General features: G+C 48.7%; 1 protein-coding gene across 2 annotated transcripts in view; it reads left to right on the top strand.

Annotated features, from left to right (window-relative positions):
• Window positions 1-18,100, top strand: part of TMEM131 (transmembrane protein 131) — an 892,454-nt gene extending 874,354 nt beyond the window's left edge. For both annotated transcript variants that reach the window (XM_069204268.1, XM_069204267.1), the window contains exon 41: window positions 16,980-18,100. In XM_069204268.1, the coding sequence (XP_069060369.1) occupies window positions 16,980-17,276 (297 nt within the window). In that variant the 3' untranslated portion in view covers window positions 17,277-18,100. The remainder of the gene's footprint in view (window positions 1-16,979) is intronic.
• Window positions 18,101-18,570: the final 470 nt, after the last annotated feature.

Genomic DNA, 18,570 nt, shown 5'->3' with positions numbered 1-18,570 from the left:
GCCACAAGCCCATGATGAGAACCCATGACTAACTAAACGCATCTTTATCCATTACTACCAGTTAACGATCACCCCTAATTTTTGCTGGACCCACTTGCACTATTGGCTTGCTCCTGCTATGCCAGGTTTTTCACCTCATCCCTTCCACTTCCCCCCTAAACTGTGCCCTTCCCGCTTACCAGTTCTAAAGTATCCCTCCTGACTTGACCACTTTATGGGGGGCTGTTTTAGGTCACTCTCATCCTTAATGTAAATATGCATATACTTATTGATAATACTTACCCACTCCCTGCCGCTGTCTCACCTCCTAGCTGTGCAAGGCAGTGTTCATCCTCCATGGACATATCATCAAATAAAATTTTTGTTGTTAATCCGTGTTCTTGAAATACTTGTTCAGGGCTTGGAAGCACCCATTTGAACACCCACATGGGACCACAACATTGTGTTGATAAGAATCTTGCGACTTCCCTTTATACAAATTGACAAATCACCTGGTGCCACTGTAGGAAAATGCCACTGTTGACATGGTCACCCCTCACTTTTTGCCTAGTGTTGATGCCAGCTTTGATTGGAAGTGTGCTGGGACCCTGCTAACCAGGCCCTGGCACCAGTGTTCTTTCCCTAAAACTGTACCTTTGTTTCCACAATTAGCACAGCCCTGGCACACAGTTAAGACCTGTGTAAAAGGAACCCCTGGTACCAAGGGCCCTGTTGCCAGGGAAGGTAACTAAGGGCTGCAGCGTGTATTATGCCACCCTCAGGGACCCCTCACTCAGTGCATGCACACTACTTTGCAGCTTGTGTGCGCTGGTGGGGTGAAAAGACAGTTGACATGGCACTTCTCTCAGAGTGCCATGCCCACAAACCACTGTCTGTGGCATAGGTAAGTCACCCCTCTAGCAGGCCTTATAGCCCTGAGGAAGGGTGCACTATACCACAGGTGAGGGCATAGCTGCATGAGCACTATGCCCCTACAGTGTGTAAGTCAATTCTTAAACATTGTAAGAGCAGGGTAGCCATACCGAGTATGTGGTCTGGGAGTTTGTCATTACGAACTCCACAGCACCAAATGGCTACACTGAACACTGGGAAGTTTGTTATCAAACTTCTCAGCACGATAAACCCACACTGATGCTAGTGTGGAATTTATTGAGAAATGCACACAGAGGGCATCTTAGAGATGCCCCCTGTATTTTAGCCCAACTGCTAGTGCAAGGCTGACCGGTCTGTGCCAGCCTGCCATTTCCAGGCGAGTTTATGACCACATGGGGTGAGTGCCTTTGTGCACTCTATTGTCAGAAACAAAGCCTGTCCTGGGTGGAGGTGCCTCTCCTCTGCAGGAACGGTAACACCTGGCGGTAAGCCTAAAAGGCTCATGCCTGGTTTTACAATGCCGCAGGGCACAGCAGCTAGTGGAGATGCCCGGCCCCCGGATGAGCCCCCACTTTTGGCAGCAAGTCCGGAGGGATAATGAGAAAAACAAGGAGTCGCCGCCCTCTCAGTCAGGTCCACCCCTAAGGTGACCAGAGCTGAAGTGACCCTCTCCTTGAGAAATCCTCCATTGCTTTGGAGGTTTAGGACCAATAGGGATAGGAATGTGCTCCCCTCCCCAGAGGGAGTGGGCACAAGCAGGGTGTAGCCACCCTCGGGGACCCTAGCCATTGGCTACTGCCCTCTAATCCTAACACACCCCTAAATTTAGTATTCAGGGGCAACCCTGAACCCAGATCTTCAGATTCCTGATGACCTCACAAGAAGAAGAAGGACTGCTGAGCTGAAAACTGCAGAGAAGAGAAGGAGACGACAACTGACTTGGCCCCAGCCCTAACGGCGTGTCTCCTGCTTCAAAGACCCTGCAACCAAAAAGTGACGCGTCCTACAGGACCAGCGACCCCTGACTGGGGTCTGCCTGCATCACTGAGGACCAAGAACTCCAGTGGGCAGCAGCTCTGCCCAACCAGAAGAACTGACATCCATCTTTACAGGGACTCCCACCTCTCTCCAGAAGGGTGAGTCCCCACTACTCTGCACCCGACGCCCCCGGCCCGTGCCCAGAGAAACCAACTATCCAGAGAGAACCCCGAGGTGACTCAGATGACGTGTACACCATGGGCTGACCTCCCTGCACCCTCACGACGACGCCTGCAGAGGGAATCTCAAGGACCCCCCTGACTGCAATTGCCCGCAACGAAGATATCCGACGCCTGGAGAAACACTGCACCCGCAGCCCCCAGGCCCATGAGAAACTGACCATCAGTACAGCAACGACCAGCAGGCGGCCCTCACCCATGCCCAGTCGGTGGCTTGCCCGAGAGGCCTCCCTGTGCCCTGCCTGCAGCACCTAAGTGACCCCCTGTTCCCTCCATAGAGTTCTGTTGAGAACCCGACGTCCTGTTGGCACATTGCATCCAGCCACCCCGTGTCGCTAAGGGTGTGTTTTTTTTTTTTTGCCTGCTTGGGGCCCCTCCAGTACTCCTCCAAACCCCCTGGTCTACCCTCCGACAACGCGGGTACTTACCTGCAAACAGACTGAAACCGGAATGCCCCCTGTCTCCATAGGCACCCATGTTATTTTGGCTCCTGTTTGACCTCTGCACCTGTGTTGCTGGTGCTGGGTGTTTGGGGTTGCCTTGAACCCCCGATGGTGGGCTACCTATGCCCCAAAGACTGAACCCGTAAGTGTGGTACTTACCTCTAAAACTGTACTATACTTACCTCTCCCAGGAACTGTTGAAAATTGCAGTGTCCACTTTTAAAACAGCTTTTTGCCATTTTAATGAAAACTGTGTACAATATTGAATGTATTCAAAGTCTCAACTATTACTATGCAAAGTACCTTTCATTTAATTTACTTACCTGCTAACTGAATCTTGTGGTTCTAAAAATAAATTAACAAAAGAATGTTTTTCTATATAAAAACCTATTGGCCTGGAGTTAAGTCATTGAGTGTGTGTTTTCACTTAATGCTTGTGTGTGTACAACAAATGCTTAACACTACCCTCTGATAAGCCTAACTGCTTGACCACACAAACACAAATAGAGCATTAGTATTATCTATTTTTGTCTCTGTCAAGCCTCTCAGGGAACCCCTGGACTGTGCACACTATATCTCATTTTGATATTAGTAGATACAGAGCCAGCTTCCTACAGTCACTTTTTCAAAACAGGCCAGCTGTTTGGAAACTTTTGGCATTCAAACAAGGACCATTCTATGCCTAAGAATGGCATTGGCAACTTCATCACAGTCTGTATCCCACTCTGCCTTTCCAAACCAGATAGTCCTCTCTACTAAACTGACAGAGAACACTCTAAAACAAGAATGACTGACAGTGGCAGTTTTGATGGGTGACTGTCTAGCTTTCCCATCACCACAGAAAATGACATCACGGCCCCTGCACTCCTCCCGCCTCCCAGGACCTACATAAATGCAGCTGCAACACGCCCGCATAGCAGACATGCGCCAAAGGCAAGCTTGTCTGCATCTGGATCGTGCCCAGCGCCAGGAACCCTGATCTGATCACTGCCCAGCAATACTCTGCAGCACTCCCTAGGTTGGTAGATCCCAGACGCCATTCCCCCAACTGCTGCTGTGCCAAGCCTCACACCACGGTGGAAGCTTTCACCTGCACCCACTGCCGGTTCTCCAGCAGCCCAGTGACACACCCACATCCCCTACATAAATACTGTATAATACAGGGGGCGTGGACAAGGCGTCAAGGCGGCAGACACACCACACCTTAAGAGTGCTCCCGACACCTCCGTCATCCGTCTCTATCAACAGCCCTATTGGCTTTTTGATATACCAGAAGGTTACACAGACGTGACACACACCGATGTAGCAATATTGGGAGATGGATCCTTCTTCCAAGAAGAAACATTAATTGCCAAAGTAAACGATGGGCCCCCTACCGGTGCTACCATGGAACGTTAATGGTCTTCTATATAAAGTGAAACGCATGGCTGTGCTCTCCTTGGGATCAGCTGGGTATCTCTCTCCTCGGGGACATGTGGAAGGGAATGCTTATGTGTTCGTTTCCGCACCTCCAAGGGACCTACCAACTATCCCACACCCAGTTCTACAAGTACCTCCAGCTCTGCCATGCACTACATATACATATAAACAACGCAGACCCCCTTCAGGAGTACAGTCCCCTTGATGGCAAACTACTTATTGGGATTCTGGGAAAAGGAGGAATATCCCAAATATTTAAAATGTTGATCAACAGTGTCTCAGGCGACCTGAGCCATATCAGACACAGATGGGAACGGAAGTTGGGCCAGTTGGATGATGAGGATTGGTGTGACGCGCTAATGGCTCCCAAAGTTATCACCATGTCCTCCTGCCTTAGGATAATGCAAACATACTACCTGTATGCGACCTACCTCTCCCCTGCTAGACTGTACAGAGCTGGTTTCCTTTCCGAATCTACATGCCCTAGATGCGGAGCTACTCCTGCAGACTTTTACCACGTGACATGGATATGCTCCCTCAACCACCAATACAGGGTAAGGACTCTTGAGCTCACCGAGGCGGTGGATTGGGTGGTCCCAAAATCCCCCAAAATGGTGCTGTTGGGGTTGATGGAAGACATGGGAGGTACAAGAGCTGACCACTCTTTTATAGGAACTGTATTGTTAGTGGCCAAGAGGGATTTTGCGGAAGGCTGGAACATGTCCGAACCACCTACTTTATTGAATTAGAGACGAGGACTGGACTGGTGTGCACAGCAGGAGAAACCAGTTTGAGGCACGGGGATGTCCCCACAAACATACTAAAATGTGGGGGAAAGGGTTGGGCCAAATGGCTTGATTGGTTGTTTGGGTTGTGTCCCATTGTGGATGTTGCTGATATTGTTCCATTGTTCTATGTATACATGGCCTATGTCTGGAAGCCAACTAGCGTGACTGCCTGTCAACTGACAATAATGTGCTGGCTTTGTGCATTACTGTGCCTTTGTTTGTTCTAAAACTATTAAAAAAATGTTTACCAAAAAATACTATCCAATACAGACTTCTAAGTGCAGATTCTTGACCTTTGAATTCTTCCCAGGCGATGGGCTCCATGTCTGTTGTCCACAAGAGAAGAGCTACCCTTCAGTTGTTTTTTTTAACTGCCTTTTTTTTTTTTTTTTTTTACTTTTTGCCGAACTTTTTTGCAGTATTACCCCTTCGTGTGTCATTATATTGTCACATAAGATGGGTTTTAATCCCTGCTGATCTTGTCATTGGGCGATGATGATGGATCTGCACCTCGTCTGTGGTGTTCGGAGCGCGACCAGTCGTGCTCAGAGTGTCTGGTCATGTATCCAAAGGCTTTGAGGGAGCCGTCCCTAAATTGATGACGACCCACCAAGTGACTCAGCCCAAGTGGAGGCCCTGGTCAAGAGGAAGGTTGTGGAGTCCCAAGTCATCGGCCCACTCCAAGTCCTCGGGAAGATCAGGTAAGTCAAGGCACAAGAAGAAGAGCAAGAAGTCAAAGCAGTCTTCAACTTCTCGTCTGTCGGCTGACATGACGAGGGAGCGTTGTCATGCTAGGCCTCATTCTAGTCCTCATTCTTTGGATCCTGGGCCAACTCCATGCCTCCCTGAATTTCCAGGAGCTGGAGCGATCCCTGCCCGATTAAAATAATCTTATGTGGCCATTTGCCTCTTTTTTTTTTTTTTTTTTAGCAGTCTGATCCTGTTGGTGTGCCTTCAGGCCCTGCAGGGTCTGATGGGGCCCCATCGGGTTCCGCACCTGCAGCTTCGGCCACAGTGCTGATGGGCTCTCAAGGTTCCAGTCCTGGGTGTGGACTGCCAGACCATACCACCTCGACCTTCTCCATTGCCGATGCTTCTGGCGCCGCCGGCACCTACCAGCGCCATCACCCTTATTGTCATCTCAGACTCCGACACGGAGCCAGATGTGCATTGACCAACACCGGCAGGAGCTTTGCCTCCTAGATCGGCTCCCGTGCCCTATTCTGTTGAAATAGGCCTCAGGAAAACTGGGAGGGGTTGCTGGACCCTCTAAAATACCAGCCTTATGAGGAAATGGACTGGCGTGAGGATTTGGGTGAAGCCAGTAGACTGGACACATCTCCAGGTACTGGTATGCTTTCTCCCCCTACCATGGCTACAGAGAAGGGAGCCTCCTATGCAATGGTGGTGAGGAGGGCAGATGAGATCCTGGACCTTCAGCTACCCTCGTTGGCAGTCAAGACTAATCTCTTGCAGGGGCTGTAACCGGGAGCTTCTTCATCCAAACCCCTGCTCTTGTTCAGTTATGCCCTCACAGATGTCCTTTTGGGTGCCTGGCGCAAACCCAGCACATGGGTTCTTGTGAATAGGATGACTGCCCATCACCATCGCCCTGCACCTGGGAACCCAATCTTCCTCACGCAACACCCCATTCCTCAGAGCGTGGTGGTCCAAGCCTTAACTTCCCACGGCGCTTTCCCTTCCGCAACTCCGGATAGGGAATCTTAGATGCTGGATACATTTGGGAAGCAGATGTTTTCTTCCGCCAGTCAGGTATTGCGGTCCATGAACACCGCCTGGCTTTTCGGGGGATGTCCAGGCTTCCCTTATGGAAGTGCCCTTCGATGGCCCACATCTCTTCAGAAACAATGCCGAATCAGTGATCGAGCCCTTCAAGGATTCTTGGGTTTTGGCCAGGTCCTTCAGTCTCTCTCTGCAGCCCCCTGCCCCCAATCTGCCTTTCGCTCCTTTTATGGCTATGAAAGGAGCTTCCAACTGTGCCAATTCCTGGCCAGACACCTTTCTGTGCATGCTGCCTAACCTCCGCATGGACGACTGCACCGGACCCACCAAAGGCCAGCAGTCTGGTCTGTCTGACCACCCCATTCCCTGCCCTCGGCAGCAGCCTCTAAATCCTCTGAGTCTGCCTCTCTATAGGGATCCAGTTGGTGGTAGAATTTGCCATCACCTGCCCCACTGGCAGTCTTTTACCTTGGACAGGTGGGTTTTGCAGATCATCTGAAGGGGCTACTCCCTCCCCTTCAAACTACCCATTCCTTCTTACCACCATCTCACGACCAGATGACAGATTTTCCCAGAAGAAGTTGCAGCTCTCTTGGCCAAGGAAGTCATAGAGAGGGTTCCGGTGGAAGAAGTAGGCTGTGGTTGTTATTCCCGCTACTTCCTGCTTCCCAAGAAAGACAAGGGTCTTTGCCCTATACTAGGTCTACAAGCCCTTAATCATTTCCTCAAAGACAAATTCAAAATACTCACATTGGCTCAGATCTTGTCTGCCCTGGACACAGGAGACTGAATGGTAGCGTTGGATTTGCAGTTTGCTTATTTCCACATCCCTGTCCTGCCTGCCCACTGACGTTGCTTGCAGTTCACAGTAGGCCACAAGCACTTTCAGTTCACTGTGCTGCACTTCAGCCTTACCTGTGCCCCATGCGTGTTCACCAAGGTGACAGCGGTAGTTGAAGCTCATTTGCAGAGATCTGGGCTGTCAGTCTTCCTCTATCTTAACGACTGGCTGAGGAAGGCAGGCTTGCCCAAAGCTGTTGTCTCCCACCTTTAGGATATGACGAACCTCCTGCATTTGCTGTTGTTCACTGTAAACATGTCAAAGTGACAGCAGACTCCCTCTCAGATGCTCCCTTTTATCAGAGCTGTTTTGGACACAGTGCAGTTTCGGGCTTAGCCTCCCGAGCGGCGAGTCCAAGATATTCACGGTATGATACCAATGTTTCAGCCTCTATCCTGTATTTCAGTGATAAAGACTCTGAGTCTGTTGGGACTCTTGGCCTCCTGCATCCTGCTGGTGACGCATGCCAGATGGCATATGCGGGCTCTGAAATGGGGCCTAAAGTTCCATTGGAAACAGCATCAGGGAAATCTGTCCGACATGGTCCAGATCTCGGAGGGAACTGCAAAAGATATACAGTGGTGGTGAACGAACCGCGGTTGGGCTAGAGACAGACCCTTTCCCTTCCCCAACTAGCTCTTACAGCAGCGATAGATGCATCACTTCCTGAATAGTTTAGCCATCTGGGAGAGGTCAAGATCAGGGACATCCGGTCTACAAAGGAAACAGGACTTCACATTAACATGCTGGAGCTCTGAGCAATCTGACTGGCATTCAAGACCTTTCTACCCTCCATCAAGGGAAGGCTAGTACAGTTGTTCACGGACAGCACAACTGCCATATGGTACTGAAACAAACAGGGTGGGGTGAGGTGCGGTTCTGGACCCTTTCTCAATAGGCTTTACGTCTCTGGACATGGCTGGAACAGCATGGCATATCCCTGGTGATTCAGCATCTGGCAGGCTTTCTGAATGCCAGAGCGGACAAACTCAGCTGAAAATGACTCCAGATCATGAATGGCATCTTCACCCGGAGGTGGCGCTAGGACTCTTTCAGCAGTGGGGAGATCCTTGGTTAGATCTGTTCTCCTCCGCCAAGTGCATGCAATGTCAGCAGTTTTGCACGCAGGAGTTTCCAAGGCAGCTCATGCTCAGCGTTGCTTATCTGATAAAGACATCTAGTTGCAGATGCACTTTATGCACACTCTGAACCCCCTGCAGCACCTTTGGGGCCTGGGGGCTTGGGTGGGGGCACTTCAGGTTCTGCACATGTGGGTCTGGCCCCGTCCACTGAGAGCCCCTCCGGATCCGTTCTCAGATCCATACCAACGTTGGTCGTGCCAATTGGGCCTTCCCCTGTGCCGGCTAAGACATGGATGCACCCGACGTCAGTTGGGCCCACAGTCGACCCGAAGCTGGAACGGTGTCGCTTGACAACGGATCCGACTTTAATGGGGTCTTCTCAACCCAGTTTAATTCTGACCCTTTTTATTATGGGTACGAATATGGGGAAGGTTTGGAGGGGTCGCTGGACCCTCTGGAATACCATCTTGACAACCCTGACATGGACTGTGCACAGGAATTGGGCGAGGCTAGTGGTCTGAATACTTCTCCAGATGCTGGCATGCTTTCTCCCTCTACCATGGCTAGGGCAGGGGGAACATCATATTCTATGGTGATCATTAGGGCAGCTGAGGTCCTCAACCTCGAGCTTCATTCTGTGGCAGGCAGGACTAACCTCCTGACTGAGGAGCTTCAGCCTGGGGCTTCCACTTCAGAACCCCTTTTACCCTTCACTGAAGCCCTCATGGATGTCCTTCTGGGCACCTGGTCCAGAGCCAGCACAGGGGCTCCTGTGAAGAGGACAGTCGCCCACTGCCATCGACCTGCGCCGAACGACCCTAAATTCGTGTCCCAACACCCTACACCTGAGAGCCTTGCCATCCAGGCTTCTTCTTCCTCTGGTGCATTTTCATCCGCTCAACTGGAGTCAAAAAGACTGGGTCAACTTGGGAAGAAAATGTTTTCTTCCCCCAGTTTGGATTTGCTGTCTGTAGGTAAGTACCCTCTTTCTGGCATGGTTACAGCCACTTTTTGCCTGCTGTCAGTGTGTTTTTGACTGTGTTCACTGGGATCCTGCTAACTAGGACTCCAGTGACTGGGCTATCTCCCTCTAAATTTGGTTACTTAGGACACCCCACAATTGGCATAATGATGCCCCCATATAAGACCCTTAGTATATGGTACCTAGGTACCCAGGGCATTGGGGCACCAGGGGTACCTCATGGGCTGCAGCAGATATTATGGCACCCATAGGAGCCCATGCAAAATATGTCTGCAGGCCTGCCATTGCAGCCTGCGAGAAAAGGTGCATGCACCCTTTCACTACAGGTCACTGCACCAGGACACTTTAAACACACTTATAGTAGGCCCTCTTTGCTCAGAGGGCAGGGTGCAGGTATCTGTGTGTGTGAAGGCACCCCTGCATGAGCAGAGGTGCCCCTACAAATTCCAGACCCATTACACTGGACTTTGTAAGTGCGGGGAAACCATTTTATCCGTGTACTCGACACAGGTCCAGTACCCGTGTAAAGCTATATAATGGTACCTGTGTAAAGCTACATAATGGTAACACCGAACCTGGGCATGTTTGATATCAAACATGTCCGCCTCATACCCCAATACTGTTATACAATAACATGCACTCTAGAGGCTCCTAGGACCCCCAGCACTGCTCCTACTAGTCTTCTGGGGTTTAGCCACCCCTCACACATGTTCTGCCCACCTGCTGCTTAACCAGCTCAGGCAGAGGAAGGCAGAACAAAGGATTTCCTTTGGGAGAGGGAGGTAACAACCTCTCCCATGGAAATAGGTGTTACATGGCTTGGGAGAGGTAAACTCCCCAATCCACTGGTATGCTTTGAGGGGCACATTTGGTACCCTTCTTGCCTAAACCGGTTTGCACCAGTCCAGGGACCCCCAGTCCCTGCTCTGGCATGAAACTGGACAATGGAAAGGGGAGTGACTACACCCCTGTCCACCACCACCCCAGGGGTGGTGCCCAGAGCTCCTCCAGGTGGAGACTTGATTCTACCATTTATCCAAGGTGAGCAGAGACCCCTGGGAGCATCTGAGTGGCCTGGTCAGGCAGGTGACTTCACAGCCCCCTCCTGATAGGTGGTCACCCTGCTAGGTGACCATGACCCCTTCCTGGGCTATTTAGGGTCTCCCTATTGGGTGGGTCCTCAGATTCGACGTGCACGATTCCAGCAGGACTCCTCTGCATCATTTACTTCATCTTCTGGCCACCAGGACTGCAGCTGGACCCTCCAGGAACCAACAATCTGCAACTCCAGCGACAACTCCGCTCTGCAACATTGTTTCTCTGGCTCCTTCCAGCAACTGCAACATTTCCCTGGCTGTGCATCCTCTGAGGGTGATGGGCTTTCAGCCTGCACAAGAAATTAAAAGGAATCTCCCTTGGAGTGAAGGAGTCACTCCCCTGCATCTGCAGGCACCAACTGCAGTGACAACCGGCTGCCTGAATCCTCTCTCCCCTGGAACTGCTTGGATCCTTTATCACAGCTGGTGATCTGGAGTGGTCCCATTGGTCCTCTCTACCAGCTGTCCAACTTGGGAGACAGTAAGCTTTTGCCTCTCCTTGCAGGCCAGTACCCCCTGTACAACTCAACTCTTGCATTTACTAAGGCTTGTTTGTTCCTCTTTCAAGGCATCTTCAGGCTCTGTGTAGCTCCGGCCCCAGCATTCCCTCCTGCAAAGCACTCTTCTGACTGCTGCTCCAGCGACGCAAGACTTCTCTTCAGGTGTGCTGAGTAGGCCTGACTGCGACTCCTGTGCCTGCGGCCCGTGGGTCGCCTGTGGGGGCTGCCTCCTCTTCTTGTGATTCTCCCAGCTGCCGAGGGTCACCCTGGACTCTCCTCCTTGGGTCGAGTCCCCTGGACTTTGCAGGTCCTCTTCAGCCTTGCAAAACCTTCTCCGACTATTGCATTAGCCAAGGATTGTTGGTGGTTTTCCAGCACCTTTGACCAACTGCATCATGACTGCCGATGTCGGACATCCTTACATCACTTCTGTACTCCTTTTCTGGTTCTGTGCTGCACTGCTGACTTACTTCATCCACGGTCGACCTGGTCCTGCATCCGCAGAAGGCTTGGTAATGGCTCCTGCTACAGCTGGACTCTCCAGCTCGAACTGGACTTGGTCCCCTTCTTTTGCTGTCCTCTACTGTCAGGATCCACCTTCGGTTTCTTCCAGTCTTGTCTGGTTCTTGCACAGTCCTTTTCCAAAGTCCTCCTGTTGGTTTTGGGGAAAATGAGGTACTTGCCTCTTCTCTCCTGGTCTTAAGGGGGAGGGGCGGCACCTTGGCACTCACCTCTTTGGGTTCCTAGTTCCTCCAGCTCCCCTCTACTGTTTCCACTTCCTTGGGTGGGGGGGCTGAATTCTCATTCCACTTTTTTAGCATATGGTTTGGCCCTCCCCTAGGGCTCCCACCATTTGTTATTGCTTTTACCACTGCCTATGCTTTTTCCTGGTTGCTAACGTGTATATAATATGTGTGTTTAATTACCTCCAGTTGGAGTATTGCCTATACAGTATTTTAGTATTTGTGTTACCATAATAATGTTCCTTTATTTTTTAAACACTGTCATTCTTTAATGTGTGTAAGTGCTGTGTGATTACAGCGGTATGCCATAAGCTTTGCATGTCTCCTAGATAAGTCTTGGTTTCTCATCCACAACTACCTCTAGAGATCCCTGGCTTCCTAGACACTGTCTACACTTCACTAATAGGGGATACCTCAACCTGGTATAAGATGATAAACCATAGGTGCTCACCACACACCAGGCCAGCTTCTTACACGGTCTGTGAACACCTCATACCTTTTGGGCCGCTCCATCCATTCATTGTGGGATACAGTCACGCAGGTGTTGCCGCAGGTCCCGGAGGAGGCCCAGGCCTTCATGTCCAAATCCATTGCTGACGGGAGGAATGTGGCTAAGGTCTTGATTCGTTGTGGGCTGGACACAACTGACTCACTGGATAGGTTGGTTGCGTCAACAGTGGCCTTGAGGCGCCACACCTAGTGGAGGACGTCTGGCTTTCTGGGGGATGTCCAACAGGCTCCCAGGGACATTCCCTTTGATGGCACTCTTCTCTTCTGAGACAAAGCAGACTCTGTGCTCGGGAGGTTCAAGGAGTCCTGTGCTACAGCTTGGTCCCTTCTCACGGCTGCCCCTCACCCACCACAGTCTGCTTTTCTTTCCTTTTGTGGCCACAGAAGGGGCTTCCTGTGCCGTCATAATCCTTTCCCTGCCAGCCACTCATGCTACCCAGCCACTGCATGGCCATGGACATGAAATCCTACAGGCTAGTGAGGCAGCAAACCAGAGGTCTGCCCAGCCCACCCCTGCTGCTGCCTCCAATGCTTCCTAATCCGTCCAACGTTTGGATCCAAATAGAGCGTTGGTGTTCTACCTCAATCGTACTACAGATTTCCGGGTGGACTACCAACTCTTTGTCGGATATGTGGATGCGAAGAAAGGGAAGGCGGTGCATAAGCATATTATCTCGCAATGGGTGCTGCTCTGCATCAAAATGTGCTACACTTTGGCAAAGAAGCATCCTCGGAGGGCTTGCGTGCTCTCTCTACCAGAGCAACTGCTGCTACCACAGCAACATGGGCATCCTTGCACATGTTCACAAAAGACTACTGCCTTGACAGTCTGGTCCACAGAGACAGCTAATTTGGTCATTTGGTCCTGCAGGACATTTTAGTATGATCTTGGTTTGTAGCCCACTGCCGAGTATGGTATTGCTTGAGTATTTATTCTAAGGTTAGGAATCTGCAATTAGAAGTCTCTGTCAGATGAACAAGTTACTTAGCTTCGGTAACTATTTATCCTGTAGAGACATATTCTAGTTGCAGATTTCTTGCTGACCCACCCATCCTCTCCTCACTGTGAACTGATTTCTAGGGACAGGGATTCCCTTTTCAGGACCCTAGTTCAGACGTACCAATTTCAGTGTTCTTCATGGCTCTGCACTGCTGGCATGGAAAGTCATAAAAAGAAACTAACGTCAGCACACCTGGGTGGCACCTATGTATAACCGCAACATCACGTCGACCAGGACACCAACGACAGACGTGGAGTCGACCAACGACACCTAACCGCACACAAAGGTACTGCTCGAAGAAAAAAGCTCCAGATCCAGTCTTGCACCTGGGGAAAATTCTAAGGTAAGGAATCTGCAACTAGAATATATTTCTACCAGATAAATCGTTACCGAAGGTAAGTAACTTGTTCTTCGTTTCAAGTGGAATTGTCTTTCGTCCATACCACTCCTGCCTAAAGTTGTCAAGAAAGTCAGGAATGACCAGGCACAAGTAATCCTTGTGGCTCTGGTCTGGGCACAGAGAGTCTGGTATCCAGAGCTTCTGAACATGAGCATTGATCCTCTGATCAGACTTCCCCTTCGGGAGGATCTTCTGTCGCAGCAGCATGGGTGGGTCCTCCACCTGAACCTGTCAACTCTATGCCCTCCTGCATGGATATTGAGCGGAGACAGTTGACAGCTTTCGACCTTCCTCCCGAAGTCTGCAGTGTAATTCTGGCAGTCAGGTGGTCCTCTACCAAGATCGGTATACGCCAGCCGATGGAAGAAATTTGTAATATGTTGTATAGAAAAATTAATTGACCTGCTTTCTGCTTTCCTTTTTTGATGTTCTTCTTTTTATTCTTACCCTTGCCCAGAAGGGCTCTGCCTTGGGCACTCTGAAGGGTTACCTTTCTGCTCTGTCTGCTTTGTTGAAGCTTCCTGACCAAGTATCTTTATTTAAATCCCCTAACGTAAATAGATTTCTAAAGGGTCTTGTGCATATGTTTCCCTCTTCTCCTTTTATTGTGCCTCAGTGAGACCTTAGTTTGGTCCTCACATTCTTGATGTGTGCTCCTTTTGAGTCTCTTAATAATTGTCCCCTTTGGCTGCTCACTATCAGAACAGCATTTCTTGTGACAGTTACTTCTGCCTAAAGAGTGAGTGAGCTGCAGGCTTTATCATCCAAGCCTCCCTACTTGTCTGTTTTTCCAGACAAACTAACTTGTGTGTTGCACTAGGGCCTCTTTCCTCCCAAACGTGGTGACACCACTTCATTTGTGCCACCTTGCCCACATTTTACACACCTTCACAAGCCTAAAAAGAAGCGTACCAACTGCACCTTCTGGACCAAAGGAGAGCTTTGTAGGTCTACTTTAATCGCACTAAAGAGTTCTGGGTAGAAAACTAACTCTTTGTGGGGTGTGTTGGTGCGAAGAAAGGTCAGGTGTTGCAGAAACAGACCATCTCTCAATGTATCGTTCTTTGCATCACAATCTGCTATGCTTTGGCCAAAAAGCAGCCCCCTGAGGGTTTGCAGGCTCATTCCGCCAGAGCTAAAACTGCGACCACTGCATTAACACGTGGCGTCCCAGTCCTGGACATTTGCTTGCCAGCAACGGGGGTTGCTTGCACACATTTGTCCAACATCTCTCGATGGGTACTTCTTTGCATTAAGATGTGCTATGCTCTGGCCAAGAAGCAACTCCCTGAGGGCTTGCTCGCTCATTCCACCAGAGCAACTGCTGCTTCCACTGCGTTAGCACTCTGAGTTCCTGTCCTGGATATCTGCCAGGTAGCTACGTGGGCATCCCTGCACACGTTTGCTAAACATTACTGATTGGACAGTCAGGTCTGTCGGGACGGCTACATTGGTCATTCGGTCCTGCATGACTTTCTAGTATGATCTTGCTTCGCAGCCCACCTACGAGGATGGCATTGTTTGGGTATCTCTTCTAAGGTAAGGAATCTGCAACTAGAAGTCTCTATCAGATGTACAAGTTACTTACCTTCCGTAACGGAATATCTGGTAGAGACATATTCTTGTTGTAGATTCTTTACCAACCCACCCATCCTCCCCTCTTGCGAACTGATTTCTAGGGACAGGGATTTCCCCCTTCAGGTCCTTAGCTCTGGCGCACCAATCTCTGTGTTCTTAGCGGCTCTGAGCTTTGGCGTGGAAAGTCTTTAAAAGAAACTGACGTCACTGCGCTGAGGCGGCGTCTATGTACTACTCCCGAGGTCATCATGGCTACTACGATGCCCGCAGAGACGACCAATGGCACTTACCGACGTGCAAGGGTATTGCTCAAAGAAAAAATCTCTGGGTCCAGTCTGACGCCTGGGGAAAAATTCTAAGGTAAGGAATCTGCAACTAGAATATGTCACTACCAGATATTTAGTTACCAAAGGTAAGAAAGTTGTACATCAGGTCTACCGGGATGGGCATTTCGCCAGTTTGGTCCTGCAGAACTTACTAATATAAATCTGTCTGCAGTCCCACCACCAGGGTTGGTATTGCTTGGATGTTTATTCAGATGTAAGGAATCTGGGGCTAGAAGTCTCTATCGGATTAACAAGTTACCTTTGGTAACACCCTATCTGGCAGAGACAATATCTAGTTGCATATCCTTACTGACCGACCCATCTTCCCTGCTCTGTGGACAGATTTCTAGGGTTTTGGATGATCCTGTTCAAGGCCCTAGTTTGTACACAGCAGTGTCAGTACACTTCATTGCTCTGCGCTCCAGGCGTGGAAAGTCATGAACAGTAACTGACATGAGTGTATCTAGGTGGCAGCTGTATAGGTGATGTGGATGTCACTTCCAGGCCAGACCATGCTAAAGACAACTCGTGGAGCTGATTGGCGTCACCTCCTGGCACTCAGGGGTCCTGCAAAAGAAAATCTTGCCGATCCCGTCTGGCGCCTGAGGAAATTCAAAAGTAAGGAACCTGCAGCTAGATAGTACCTCTGCCAGATAAGGCGTTACTGAATGTAAGTAACTTATTCTTTAGACGCCCTTCTACCAGATATGTTTATTCAAGTCATTAGGTGAAATTAGTTGCCTGATGTGAAGATCTTCAAGTTGACCTTCTTCAGGCAAAGCGGTCTGATATCTTGGTATTTGTTCTTTGTCTTTGGCCCACCAAGGCTTTGCTGTGAGGTCTGATAAAGGTTATTTGTAAGTCCTTTCGCCTTTTTTGTTTGCCTGATCAACATGTAATATTCAAGCCAGCACTTGTAATGCATTGTTTTTGCTTATTTTTTCCCCTGCTCCCTCCATTATGATTCATTGGGATCATAACTAGGTACTTTATTCGTTGTGTGCACACCCTTTGATTGAATTATGTAAAATGGACTTTAAGGGCTGATATGTATGAAATGGGCAGAGTTGAAATTGAAAGCTTTAAGATGAAATATAGAGATTAATTTGGGAATCTTCATGAAAGGAATGAAGATCAATTTTCAGTCGTTTTTAAAAAAATGTTTCAATAATGAATTTCAGCAAATGTTTTGTTTTCGAAAATGTGATGTTATGAAGTATTGTGATTCATATGAAATGCCCCCCCTAGAAAGGTGTCTTATATAAAGTAAGCCCGATTGGGTTACTTGACTTAGAAGTTTGTGAATGAGTTCAGGGCCATAGGGCCAGAGAAACCTGTTATTGTTTGATTGTTTCTATTTTACTTTATATGCTTTGCAGTTTATATCGCATACTCCTCTGTGCATTTTCTAAATCAGGATGTTGTTGTCTTCGCAGTCCATCCTTGGCAGTAGTGGAATTCCTTGGCCAACAACCACTCCGTTCAGCAGTTCCATTTGGGCCAGCAACATCAACAGCACCCTCCCTTTCACCACTCCAGCAAACTCCCTTTCAGGCATTAACCTTATGGGAAATGAAAGTACCTCATCTGCACCCTCCAGTTCAAATGCTGCTACAAACCAACCGGATACAATGGGAGGACAGACCTATGATCCCTGGCGAATATGGACCCCCACTATAGGGAGAAGAAGCTCAGATCCTTGGCCCAGCTCACATTACCCTCATGATAACTAAAGTTGTCAGCAAAAACCAAAAGAAAAACATTTTCATCAGATCATGATACACATTTTGAATCCGCCATTTGTTTGACTGTCTATGCAGGAAAGCTTCTTTTTATTCCTTTTCTCTTTTTCCCATTGCTGGGGGTTTTCCTTTTAGACTTGGTAACAGTCTCACGCTCATCAAACTTTTTGTTCTCGTACATCTTTCTATTAAATTATGCTAGTGTGAAATTGTTATTCTGCTTTGCATAGGCTGAGCTTTTTCCCCTCAGATCTCATCTCGGATAATAGCTGTACAATAAACTTTCATCACTTGGTTAGGAAACCACTTGCCACATCCCATTCATTTATTTATTTATTCCCCGGCGTGAGCTGGATTAAACATCCCAGATTGGGAAACATATTTTGACTACTGTATAGAATCGTCCCTGGCATGCAACTTTTTATCAGATATTTCCAAGCTTTGTTTTTAACAAGAGAAGGTTTTCTCCCAGTATTATGTTCCTGACACACCTGATCTATAATAAATAAAAAATAAGCACTTTGTGCTAGATATGCAGAGTATTTTTTTAAGAACAAGGTTCTTTTTGTTAATGAAGATTACCTAATATAAAAATTAAAAAAAAAGCAGCACACATGGATGAATGTAAGAGCCTTCAGTCAAGATATTTTCTGTGCTGTTTGTAATTTTGGTTCTGTACATTTTCAAACAATAAATGTGTTTTAAAGGTGAAATGTTCTTTGCCAAGTCTTGTGGTTCTGACAAGATTCCTTGAGCATTTCTCAAAAAGATGCAACATTTGGTTGTACTTTGACAATAAATGAGATTTTTCAATACTTTGTTTGAAGTGTGTTTACTAAAACCTGCCCTTGAGCCTTACTTAGAAGAGATCTGTATTGACTTTAATGTTTGATTCAAATTAATGAGGTGAAATGGAGTTGTGCCATGGTTCAACAAACTCCGGGTTGATTCTCTTGAAATAGTTGTGTGCATGCAACTACTGATAAAGACTTCTAGATGCTGATCTCTTGCCTTGGGAGTCCTCCAGGTGGCCAGCCAAACTAGGACCCATGCCCACCCCCACAGACCACGCCAGAAACCTCGTTATCCTCAATGATAAACTCACAATGAATAAACAGCTGAATAAAGTGACCTTATCCTGTTTTTTCATTCTCATAGTGTTCTGCAAGATTTTCACATGACTCCACACACGTGAGGCGCACTGCCACCCAGGCCCTCATAATCAGCAGGCTAGGCTATGGTAATGTGCTATACGTCAACATCTCCAACAAGCTCTCTCAAAGAC

This window comes from Pleurodeles waltl, chromosome 8 (assembly GCF_031143425.1).
Source record: "Pleurodeles waltl isolate 20211129_DDA chromosome 8, aPleWal1.hap1.20221129, whole genome shotgun sequence".
NCBI lineage: Eukaryota > Metazoa > Chordata > Amphibia > Caudata > Salamandridae > Pleurodeles > Pleurodeles waltl.
This window is presented reverse-complemented; position numbering and strand designations above follow the sequence as displayed.